The sequence below is a fragment of the Sapajus apella genome, unplaced genomic scaffold (assembly GCF_009761245.1).
Source record: "Sapajus apella isolate SASKATOON/1434 unplaced genomic scaffold, GSC_monkey_1.0 scaffold69, whole genome shotgun sequence".
Classification (NCBI taxonomy): domain Eukaryota; kingdom Metazoa; phylum Chordata; class Mammalia; order Primates; family Cebidae; genus Sapajus; species Sapajus apella.
Window position 1 is genome coordinate 10720128 of NW_022437009.1, and position 12745 is coordinate 10732872.

Below are 12745 nucleotides of genomic sequence, written 5' to 3' on the forward strand. Positions count from 1 at the left end.
AGAAGTAAGGGTCCGAAAGGAGGATGCTCAGGCTAAGTGTTCCACTGCCATAGTGGGAAGGAAGTAGTGTCATGGGCAAATGCGGAAGGGATAAGGAGAGTCCGGCACAAAGGAGAAACGTCTTGTTTCTTTGAGGTTTTGTTAGCATACTTAGGTGGTGATACCCGGCATATATTTGAAATATAGGATTCGAACTTGAGAGAGGTAAAACCTGGAAGTTTTAGTTGTAACCCCAAAATAGTTGTGATCACTAAGGGAGAACAGACAGAGAAAAAGCAAGAGAATGCATTCTACCTCCCCCCCACTCCTTGGCAAAAGACTACATTTATGGGTTAGGAAAAAAGAAGAGCATACGGTGGCCAGAGACACAGATGAGTGCAGCTTTGCCATTGCCAAGGTGGGCAGGGCACAACGGTGTGTCAGATGCTGCAGAATGGGTGGTCGGGGGAATGTGACCAGAGGCAACTCCACTGAATTTGATGATTATTGAGCCTTGGGGACACTTCTAACACTCATTTTCTTTTTTCTTTTCTTTTTTTTTTTTTTGAGATGAGGTCTCTCTGTCACCCAGGCTGGAGTGCAGTGGTGTGATCTCAGCTCACCACAACCTCTGCCTCCCATGTCCAAGCGATTCTCCTGCCTCAGCCTCCCGAGTAGCTGGGATTACAGGCGCACGCCACTGCACCCGGCTAATTGTTTGTATTTTTAGTAGAGACGGGGTTTCACTATCTTGACCAGGCTGGTCTTGAACTCCAGACTTCAGGTAATCTGCCTGCCGCAGCCTCCCAAAGTGCTAATATTATAGGCGCGAGCCACTTCGCCCAGCCCAGACACTCACTTTCAAAGTTGTAGAGAGGGTCGAAGCCAAAATGCATGGAAGAAAAAACAAATGCATAAAATACGACAAGTAAAAAAATATTCTTTTGACAAATGTGGGTAGTAAGGGAGAGGTGGGTTAAGGAAGTAATGTCTAAGGTCAAGACATATGCAGGCTAAGGAGAAGCTGCCAGCCGAGTGGGAGAGATTGATTGTTCCCCTCATACTCAGGGAAGCAAGGCCCCAGGGCAGGTTGGAGGAGAGGGACCAAGGATGCTCATGGGGACAGTAGACATTGTTTCTTTGGGGAAAGCAGAAAAAGGAGAGCAATGGAGTGCCCTATGGAGAGATGGAGTAGAATGGGAGGCAAAGACTATACAAGAAGCTAAGAGGAACAGAAGTGGGGAAGACAGAAAAAATTTGCGATGTACCGCAAGAGCAACATCATAATGACCTTTGGAGATAAAGAAAAGAATTTCGGGCTGGGCACAGTGACTCATGCCTGTAATCCCAAAACATTGGGAGGCTGAGGCAGGTGGATCCCTTGAGCTCAGGAGTTTGAGATCAGGCTGGGCAATACGGTGAAACCCTGTCTTTACAAAAAATACAAAAATTAGCCAAGCACAGTGGTTCACGCCTGTGATACTAGCACTTTGGGAGTCTGAGGTGGATGGATCACTTGAGCCCAGTAGTTCAACACCAGCCTGAGCAGTATGGCAGGACCTCATCTTTACAAAAAATTAGCTTAGCATGGTGGTGTGTGCCTGTGGTTCCAGCTACTTAGGAGGCTGAAGTGGGAAGATCACTTGAGCCCAGGTGATTGAGACTACAGTGTTCATGCCACTATGCTCCAGCCTGGACAAGAGAGCGAGACCCTGTCTCAAAACAAAAAAAGAGAGAGAAAAGAATTGCCAACTATCCCTGAATTGAGAGCTGCTGCTGATGCCAAGGTTTCTGTGTGGGTCCCCACCCTACTGCAGGCTGCATCAGTCCCTGCCCTGCTCCTGAGCTGCCTGCAGTGCACAGCCTTGGGACCCTAGCTAGTCCTGCGCCCACCAGGTCAGACCCATAAGCTGCTTTTCCTCAATAAAGCTCTCTCTAGCCAGGCACGGTGGCTCGTGCCTGTAATCCCAGCACTTTGGGAGGCCAAGATGGGCGTATCACGAAGTCAGAAGTTTGAGACCAGCCTGACTGACATGGTGAAACCCCGTCTCTACTAAAAGTAAAAAAATTAGTTGGGCATGGTGGCACGTGCCTGTAATCCCAGCTACTCAGGAGGCTGAGGCAAGGTCACTTGAACCCCAGAGGTGGAGGTTGCAGTGAGCCGAGATGGCACCACTGTACTCCAGCCTGGGCGACAGAGTGAGACTCCATCTCAAAAAAAGAAGCCCTCTCCATGTCTGTTTTCCTAAGTGAGCCTCCTTCAGAGGTGTCACAGGCCTTCCTGAGCTACTTTCTAACAACCCAAGACTGGAATGTTAAGCATCCACTGCCCCACATAACCCTTCATTGCCAGCCACTTACTGTCTTCCAGCTGCTTTGAAAGGTACTTTATTTGCTGACTCTTGCAGTGATTTTGGCTACTACCGTCCAGAAAATGACTCCAAGTGTGTGGAGCAGCCGGAACTGAAGGGCCACGACCTGGAGTTTTGTCTGTACGGAAGAGAAGAACACCTAACAACAAATGGGTGAGGTGGCCTTTTCTCCCTTGTCATGACAGATGAGGTGTCCTTGTTCAGAATGAAAACTTCTTGTCTCCACACTGAGATCCAAGCCCTACTTCAGAGCACTCTTTTTGGAGGGGTTGGGGGGGCAGCAGGATGTGAAGGCCTCCCTCAAGGGAGCTACAAGAGGTAAGCCACAGGTGCTTGGTGTCAGAGGACTCAACCCCACCAACACCAGGAGGCAGAGGGCGAGAGAACAAGCTCGGCCAGATCCTGCACCCCTGCCTTCTGTCCACCACCCCCAGGCAGGGAGGAGAGGCGAGGGGCCCACAGGCAGAATGACAGAAGCGTCCCATCCGCCATGAATGTCCATTGCTCATCTGGCATTTTAGGCACAGGCAGGAAGAGCTCTGTCTGATAGGACTTTCTTTGGTGATGGAAGTGTTCTGTAATTTGCTGTGTCCAATGTGGTAGTCACTAGCCACACGTGGCTATACACACTATTGTAACTGAGGAAGTGAAATTTCCATTTTAATCAATTTTAGTTTCAGTAGCCACCATATTGGACATGCTGCTCTAAAGGGGCCTCATTACCTCCCTCCCCTGATAGCTTCTGCCCTCCCATTTTGTACCACTTGTTAACAAACTTTTTTGGGGTCACATTTGTTTGGCACAGCCTCTTAGGTAGAAAGGACAGGCATGTTCCTGGCAGCAGGGGACAGAGATGCTTAGTTTGCTAAAGGTCTGAAACTACACAAAATATCCCCCAAAACATCCCTGTGGACATCCTCCTAGGCCTGAAAGATGACGTAAGGATGGGAAGTTTTTTGGCACCTTTTCAAGTCATGTTTCCAAGAAATAGGCAGGGACCCAGGAATACATCCTTATCTTATGTTATCAAATCTTCTCTGCCTGGTAGGTACCGGAAAATTCCAGGGGACAAATGCCAGGGTGGGGTAAATCCAGTTCGAGAAGTAAAAGACTTGAAAAAGAAATGCACAAGCAACTTTTTGAGTCCGGAAAAGCAGGTATGTTAAAGTAGGTCTAGTTTTCAGGTACAAATAGGATTTTGTCTTCTGCCAAGAAAAATCAAAGTTAAAGCATTGGGAGTTTTGTTAATGATACAAAGTGGTCAGGCTTCCCTATACATAGGTGGCTGTTAGCATTAAGGATGGGTCACGTAACCCAGTGATAAGCTCACCCTACTGAAAGCTCTTTTCTTACTGAGGGTGAGGGGATGAAATTCTGTAAAGTTGTAAAATTCTTAAAATCATACAGTTGTGGAAAATTCTGAGGCTGAGAGTCATTTAGAAAAGCCCAAAAAGGTTGTCTGTGGGCCAGGCGCAGTGGCTCACACTTGTAATACCAGCACTTTGGGAGTCTGAGGTGGGCAGATCACTGAGGTCAGGAGTTTGAGACCAGCCTGGCCAACAGAGTAAAACCCTGTCTCTACTAAAAATGCAAAAATTAAAATTAAAAAAATTAGTTGGCTGTAGTGGTGCACACCTGTAGTCCCAGTCACTCGGAAGGCTGAAGCAGGAGAATCATGTGAACCCGAGAGGTGGGAGTTGCAGTGAGTCAAGATCCCACCGCTGCACTCCAGCCTGGGCCACAGAGCAAGATTCCATATCCAAAAAAAAACACTGTGAAGGGCCATGACCTGGAGGTGTGCATGTGTGGAAGAGAAGAGCACTGGGCAATAGGTAGGGTGATCTTTGACCAAGTCGTGTTAAGTATCTTCAAAGTGAAAAATTGAGCTATGGTGATGGGCTGGTTTTGATTTAGAAGAAGTTACCTGTCAGGCGCAATGGCTCACACCTCTATAGTTCCAGCACTTTGGGAGGCTGAGGTGGGCAGATCAGTTGAGGCCAGTAGTTTGAGACCAGCCTGGGCAACATGGAGAAACCCCATCTTTAAAAAAAAAAAAGTAGCTGGATGCGGTGGTGCATACCTGTAGTCCTAGCTACTCAGGAGGCTGAGGCAAGAGAGTCACCTGAGCCTGGGAGGTCAAGGCTGCAGTGGGTCGTGATCTTACCACTGCACTCCAGCCTGGGTGACAGACCAAGATCCTGTGTCAATTTAAAAAAAAAAAAAAAAGTTATGAGACTGCATCCAAATCCAACTACCTGTGGATTTGGAGATGCGTAAAGAAGAAACCTCTTGATAAAGAAGCACTAGGCCAGCAGCATGACTTCAGATGCTAAACAGCAGGCCCGTTTCCTAATCCATAATAGGAGAGGTCAAGCTAGACAACCTGCAGCCCCTCCACTCTGCCATCCTAAGGGATGAGGACTGACAAGGGGTGGGATTAAGGAGATGGTGGGAGAGGAGTGTGTGGGTGTGTGTATTTGTAAGGGGGCGAGTTCCTCCTTCTGTGCACCCCTGTCTTGGGCTCCTGGTGGCTGTCAGAGTGTTTGTGTGTGGGATTGCACAGGATTCCCACCCACAGGGACACAGCTTGTTCCAGAATCCAGCTCTACCTCCAATGGGAGACACTGAAAACATATATTCCAGCAGGTAGGTCACATGCAAACAATAATATGACAAGGCTTATTTGTAATAACGTATCAAAAATGAAGTAAAAAAATAAATCTTGGTGTCATATAATGGCCTGCCTGGTATAGCATTGACACAGCTTCTTCACAGATAATGGCCCTGTTCTAGAGTCATTCAGCCCACTGTTATGGTAGTCTCCCTTTCCTGCTCCACCCTTAAGCCCCAAGACTTGTGAACAGTGGTAGTGCAGAGGAGTCATACCTGATCTAGGCAGTTGCCAAGGCTTCCAGTGTAACTTTGACATTTAAGCCACCAAATTTGAAGGTTCAAGGCAGGTGGAATTCAGAAGACTCTATTCCAGCTATGCCAGCTTCTTCTGGTAACACTGAGATGGTTCATCTTGGGGTGTTGGAAAAGAGCCATCATTAAGTGCATCAGGACTGCAGATCATTCATAAAGAGCTGAGGGGAATGAGTGGCTGCTTTGACCTCAGTCCTAGGATATGCATGCCTAAAAGCTTTTGTGTTTGTGTTTTAATTTCTCAAGAATTCCAAGTCAAATTCTGTTCCAATTATCCTGGCCATCGTGGGATTGATGCTGGTCACAGTTGTAGCAGGAGTGCTCATCGTGAAGAAATATGTCTGTGGGGGAAGGTAAGGAACACAAGTCAATCCAAGGTACTGAGTTCAAGCCAGAAAGCCAGTCTAGAGCATATGGCTGAGTCTGCTCTTGGCAAAAACTAGGTACTTGCAAATACTGTTTCTGAAAAATCAGGCCCAAATCTTCTCGTGTCTTACATTTTCATATGTCAACCATGGACTGTGCTTTCTGTGTCTGTGATGCATTCCTGAGTGTATAAAACGGAGAAAGTCCAGAGTCCTGTAAGAAACACCCCTGTGGGGCACACGAGTGTAAAGGAGGTTTCTGTTCACAGATTCCTGGTGCACCGATACTCCGTGCTGCAGCAGCATGCAGAGGCCAATGGCGTGGACGGTGTGGATGCTTTGGACACAGCCCCCCACACTAATAAAAGTGGTTATCATGATGACTCAGATGAGGTGAGGCTATTTCTTCTTGAATGGTAGTCCCCCGTCCCGACACCTGAAAAAAAAACCTGTCTTCTATTCATGATCAAGATATGCCAGGGCGAAGGCAATTTAATAACCCTAAGATTTGGCAAGCCCAGAAACTAGGTGATTGCTTTTGAAGTAAGAGTGTTGTGGTCTGTTGGTAATATAGTGCATGTCTTTTTCAGGACCTCTTGGAATAGCTCTTCAGAGGAGCTGGACCCGGCATGGATGGTGGAACCACAGTACCTCTTACACTCCCTGTGGCTCCAACTTCGGGGAAATAAATTTCCCATTGCGAGGGACCCAGCTCTGTTTCTGCTGCTTCCATCAAAGCCAAAAGGACCTACATTAAAGAAATGCAGGGTGGGGGTGGGGAACCCTGAGCACTTTTTTATAATTGGCTCTGAGAATAGGGGAGACATTTTAAATTCTTTAACTACTTCTTTCCTGTCCTGTGTCTTTGCAAAGTGTGGGCTTTTGTATTGTTTTTTAAGGGAAATGAGATGGAATTTGAAGGGACCTTTTCACTTACCCCACTTGTGTGTGTTCTGCATGGCGCCTGCCCCAGGGCATCTGCCAACTCCAGCATCAGCTCTCACAGTGTACTTGGTACCATCCCTAGGCTCTGCTGGTGACACGAAGCAGCTATATAGATGAAAACAGAGGCTGCAGAGGCTGGCACAGCCTGGCCGGCTTTTCTCCATCTGGGACAGCCCTACTCCAAGAACACTGCACACCAGCTCCTCACACAGCTCCCACTTCCTTTTTTATTTTCCAGAGACCACAGACCACAGTGATTTTTCTTTTCCCCTTTTAAATTAGGCAATACTCTTGTTAATTGCCCTTTGGCAACTAACTTAACCATGTGAATCCCACATAGTAAATCAGGAAAACTTACAGGGCAATATTTTTAACTTGGGGCCGGAAGAAGGGAACAGCAGAGAATTGACTAGATTTAGCACCTATTAAAAGAGAAACTCTCGTTTCTTCTGAGATCTTTCAAACTGTGCTTTGTGTGTGTGCCAGTGGACTTACCCAAGGACAGGGTACAGACTGGGCTGAAAGTCTGCCCAGGCTGAATGATCTCTTCCCTAGAGTTGATTGTCGGGTGCACAGTGTGGCCCCCTGAAGATGGAACCTCACAGTCTTCCATGTTCCCTTTTCACCTGTCGTGTGGCTCATTGCTGAATCATGACAGTGGATGCATATCTGCTGCTTCTTAGATTGCTGTTATACACAGAACCAGGACTAGAGATGTTTTCAGATTTATAGATTTAAAAAATTAGAATTTTATTACCAGGCTCTCCTCCTCACCCCTTTTTTCTGGCTTTACCAAGTAATTTGTTGGGATGAAAATTTTGGAGGAACCAGTTGAAAACACACTTCCAGTCTAGATGATGCTTTGTGCGATACATTAAGTTCTTATTTTGGATTGAAAGAAGTTGTCCATTTGATATTTTTCTAAAACAAATTATAGAATGTGGTTGGGTGAATTCTGGAGTGGTCATATACTAATGGAAAGTTGCAATAATTTGTTTTAATACAGCTTGAATATTTGCTATATAGGAATATAGTATGGAAAGTTTTTGGTCGTAATGTAGCTACTGTGCGGGTCCTAGTTTCTCCCAGTGATTATGATTGGGACATTCTTTGGTAGATACCATTTGCTGCTAGTTTATTTTGTAGCTAGAAAGTCAGTTTTTTTAAAAAAGTGCCAAATTAACTTTTGTCAGAATGTGAGCAGATGGCTAAGTTCTCTCCTCCCCAGAATGGATTAACAGCTGCGTGGAAAGTAGGGGAGGGAGTGGATGGAGAATTTTAGAGACGCTGAAACTGCAGTAGAATTAAGTGAGTCAGGGAGCTTCACTTAGAAAACAAAGTTAAAGCAGATTTTGTGAAGATAATTAATACAGTTAGGGCTGGAGTACACTGGTCGTTTTGCTCATTCATTTTGCATGGTTTTAAATTAGAAATAATTCCAAAGATGCATCAGCTCACAAATGACAAAGCATCAGCCTCTGTCCCACCCTCCCTCCAGCATAAAGTAAATTTGGTGTCCAGAAAAGAACTATTTACACCACTCACCTTTCTCCCAGCATGTACTCACTGTGAGTAGATGTAGGAAACTTAATATTCTTCTCTAACCATATAAAATTTGGGCTCTTTGCTTATAATGATATCTGGGATTTCTGTGGAACTTGGCAAATTTTCAGAGCACCTTCACTCACATAATGTCATTTGAACCTCACAGTGTTCTTGGGATGGAGTCAGTTGTTCAGGGTCACCGTGTGTGTGTGATAAGCAGTGCTGGCTGGCTATCTTCAGAACTCTTGGAAATCTACGCGTGCGAGTGCTGATCTCTGAGCAGGGCTGCCTTCTTGTAGATGACTTGCTGTTCTTTAGGAAAGGATCAGTGGCATTTCTTTCCGAGCAGTATTTAGCACCTTTTTGCCACCTTGGTGAACAGAAGATTCCATTTTCCTGTCTTTCATGGCTGAAATAAAAGTAATGGGAATTTTGAATGTGTTTTTAGAAACCAGCCCTCCCCTCTTTAAGAGTCACTGCTCAAGAGTGCGGGAGTGGACTCTCCACTGATGGGTCTCCCTCCCCATCCTGGTTTCCACTCCAGACTGGCTAGCTCCATTGGTTTGAAGACAGATAGCCAGCCTGGCACATTCTCATTATTGACTAGTTAGCTTTCTTTATCAACCTGCTCACTCACAAATGTATGCCCTCAGCCAGAGAGTAAGAAGCCCAAATCCGTTACAGCTTCTAAAAATATAGATTTCTAATTTGTCCTCCTCATGTTAGGAGCATTATCTTTGAAGGTAAAACATAGTATATCATTGTGTAAACCCCCAGGCTTGATGTAGCAGAAGAGATCGTTTCTGGAGGCTTCAGCAACGGAATTTAGCATTATAAGAGAGATTAGATAGTGTCTCACACCTGTAATCCCAGCACTTTGGGAGGCCAAGGCAGGTGGATCACCTGAGGTCAGGAGTTCAAGACCAGCCTGGCCAACACAGTGAAACCCCATCTCTACTAAAAATACAAAACTTAGCTGGGTGTGTTAGTGGGCACCTGTAATCCCAGCTACTCAGGAGGCTGAAGCAGGAGAATCACTTGAACCAGGAAGGTAGATGTTGCAGTGAGCCGAGATCACGCCACTGCACTCCAGCTTGGACAACAGAGTGAAACTGTCTCTGGGAAAAAACAACAAAACAAAACAAGAGATTGGACATACCAATCCAAAGTGGCCTGAGTTCTTAAATCCAGGTGAGGAATTCACTCTTCTTTTTGCTCTGGACATAAGGGGGCATTGGGCTTTAGTAAGACCAGAGACCAGGCTGATCTCTTCTGTAGGCTGTTAATTCAGTGGGAACCTATTTCAAAGAATAAAAGCCTTCAGAGAGTTGTGGCAGTTCTGGGGCAGGCTCAGAAGAGTGCATAGATCAGGTGTAACTGGAACTTAGAATTTACGTCTGCCTTTGAATGGACTTCGCACTTTCTCTCATGCCCAAGCTGACCTTTCATCCCTGAGAGGCTGGTAATGTGCTGGCTGCCTCCGGCTCCTGCATCAAGTCTGTAAACCAGAGCTAGTTCTCTCGTGGCCTTTGTCACAATACCAGGAAACGGAGAGGAGCCCAGGGCCATCCACACCCACCCCATGGTAACAGAGCTTGCCTGGTGTTTAGTCATTACGTAGTTTCTGGGCCAACCATCCAGGTAGAGGTTCCCTGTTTCCCTTTAGCAGCGCTCTCAAGAGCCTCACACCTGTCCACAATGACCTAGAGTGCATCCTGCTCACTGTCAGTGTAGCCCCTCGCCCCCGTATTCATCCAGGATACTTGGAATTGCTAAAACAGGAAGGGATTGGTCTTTCAACTTTGTTGCCATCTTCCCTGAAGCGGGAAAATGAACATGGACTTAAACGTCCTTTGAACAAAACCAAAGTTTTAAGATTTGCTGTGTGATGAAGTGACAGGGAGGGCCAGAGTCAGCAGGTGCCAGACTTTTGTTCCATCTGCCACAGGTTTGTCCAGCTCGGGTAGCAGCTCTAGGAGCACCATCCTGCCCTAGCAGAGCCCAGGCCTTGCCCTCATGAAGCATCATTGAAATAGCAGGAGCATGTTAATTTCTGGGTTATGTTGCATTATAATAACAATAAGAGTCAGAACATTAATTCGAAACAACCTGCAGTATGCATTTCTTCACACCAGTACATTCTTAAGTGTACTTGTTTATAAGGAATAACATAAACTAATCTGTACCTTTATATATATATATGTGTGTACATATATACATGTATAAACTGTATAGTGTACATGGTAATGATTTATTGCTATGCCCCAGATCCTTAATGTAGTTCTCATCCTCCGCATGCCCTCAGCCACAAGCGGGTGACTGACTGTTCCTTGATGATGGCCCACCTCCTGTGTTTGGACCTCTAGGGAGGAGGGTTTTAGTCATACTCTCCTTATCCTCGTGCACAGAAATGCTCAGGGTCCCCATGTGCCTGTTGTTCAGCCCTCTCCCCTCTCTCGTTCCCTTTCTGAGCATGTGGTCCTTCCCCAAGCTGTGGGACAGCTGCCTTCCTACGAGTGTGTAAAGCAGTATTAAGATCATTACTGCATGTGCCCTAAAAACCCAAGTTTCTATTCCTTTGGGACAGAAAATTGCATGTGAGGTGGGATAATCGAGTTTCAGTGACCCACATCAGTTACACATTAAAACCAGACCCCATAATTCCACAAAATGGAAATAAAACTCAAATTTCTTTAGCATTGTGTAAATAAATCCAAATGTGTTTAACTTTGTACTGGTAATTTTCTGTATATTTGCAATATTTGGGTTAAAAATAAAACAGACTGGACTTTGTTATCTGACCTACTGAAATGACTAAGCTACAGTTTGTTAATATGATACTTTTTCCAGTTTTGCAGCTTCAGAATCAGACTCCAGCAAGCAGAAAATAGGCCAGTGAAAGAGCCAAGACTGTACATTTACAGCATGAAATGTATTGGATCATCTATGAGGAGAATAGTTCACATTTTTGTGAGCTGTTTCCCCCATAAATTACCTAATTTTATCGTTCTTCATTTTCTTTTTTTTTTTTTGAGACGGAGTTTCGCTCTTGTTACCCAGGCTGGAGTGCAATGGCACGATCTCGGCTCACCGCAACCTCCGCCTCCCGGGTTCAGGCAATTCTCCTGCCTCAGCCTCCTGAGTCGCTGGGATTACAGGCACGCACCACCATGCCCAGCTAATTTTTTGTATTTTTAGTAGAGACGGGGTTTCACCATGTTGACCAGGATGGTCTCGATCTTTGACCTCGTGATCCACCCGCCTCGGCCTCCCGAAGTGCTGGGATTACAGGCATGAGCCACCGCGCCCGGCCTCGTTCTTCATTTTCTTGCTCTTTGTACTCATACACATCTTCCTCCTCTGCGTGTGTGTACAACTAGCTTTCTTGTTCTTCCTCCTAGGAAGTCTAGGTACCCATCCCACATACCTTCACAGGTTTCAGTTGCTATACTGTTCCTTCTGGACACAGCAACATATAATAACTCCTTGAATTCTGTGTTCTTTTGAGCAGGTTTGACACCTGACAGCACTGAGAAGTTCAGCCCCTTAATTTCCCATCTGCCCCTCACATTTGTCTTGCTGCTTTTACGGGCCTTATCTCCTCCATTTCATTTAAGGACCTTTGGAGAGTTGCAGCCTTCCTCTCGCAAAGCGTTAAAGAGAGGTTCCTGCCTACCTGTCTGGAGCCTTTAGCCATCCTACCCTGCCAGCCTGGGGCAATATTCCATGTAACACTCTGGCATCTTGGTCTGAAGATGACAGAGCAGAGTCCTTGTTCTTGAGGCCACCATCTGATGGGAGAGTTCCTACCCAGGACATTATCTAAGGTCGTTTTATTTGAAGGAACTCTATTTAACATGGTATTCTAAGATTTCCTGCGCCAGAATCACTGGGTTGGTTTTTTTAAATGCAGATTTCCGAATTCCACCCCAGACCTATTGAATTAGACTTTCTGAAATGCAAACCTTAGGAATCTGTATCTTAAAGTTGATTCTTTACACCTTTGTTTCAACAAAGGGCTGAGACTCAGCCTGAGCCAATTTTCTCACCAAAAGATGGGTTACGTGTTGTGTAAAAGGGGGTGTATTTGGGGTCTCCTGGCCAGGGGACTGTCCACACTTACGGGGTCTTGGCTGAGGTCAAGCGAGAGAAATAGTTGAGAAAGACCTTCAACCCAGTTCTGATATGGTAAAAACTGTCTTCCGCCAATCAAACCAGCCCCAGGGGCCATCCAAGGCCCCATTAAACATTCTCCTGAACCTCAGCCCCTATACCAGCTACAAAGAGGCTGAGCAGCTGTGACCCCAAGATAACACAGGCTCCTGGAATCTTATCAATTACCCCAAAATTCAGGGCAAGTGAGTAAGAAGCCCATTCCTTCAAGTGCACCCGTTTTTTTTCCATGATAAAAATACAGGGGTGGAAAGGGGGCTATGGAAACCCTGCACTTTCCACTCAACTTTAATGTGACTCTAAAACTGCTCTAAAATTACAGCATTTTTTTTTTTTTTTTTTTTTTTTTTAAGGGGGTTTTCGTGTTTTTTCCCAGGCTGGGGGGCAATGGCGGGATCTCGGCTCCCCCCAACCCCCCCCTCCCCGGTTCGGGCCACTCTC

The 12745-nt window shown here is 45.9% G+C and overlaps 1 protein-coding gene across 5 annotated transcripts in view; it reads left to right on the top strand.

The window, feature by feature from the left end:
- Positions 1-7750, top strand: part of SORT1 (sortilin 1) — an 81421-nt gene extending 73671 nt beyond the window's left edge. For 4 of the 5 annotated variants that reach the window (XM_032249864.1, XM_032249863.1, XM_032249866.1 and 1 more), the window contains exons 16-20: positions 2388-2504; positions 3400-3508; positions 5523-5629; positions 5911-6034; positions 6232-7750. In XM_032249864.1, coding sequence (XP_032105755.1) covers positions 2388-2504; positions 3400-3508; positions 5523-5629; positions 5911-6034; positions 6232-6246 — 472 coding nt within the window. In that variant the 3' untranslated portion in view covers positions 6247-7750. The remainder of the gene's footprint in view (positions 1-2387; positions 2505-3399; positions 3509-5522; positions 5630-5910; positions 6035-6231) is intronic. The other variant, XM_032249867.1, reaches the window with a different exon arrangement.
- The last annotated feature ends 4995 nt before the right edge of the window (positions 7751-12745 follow it).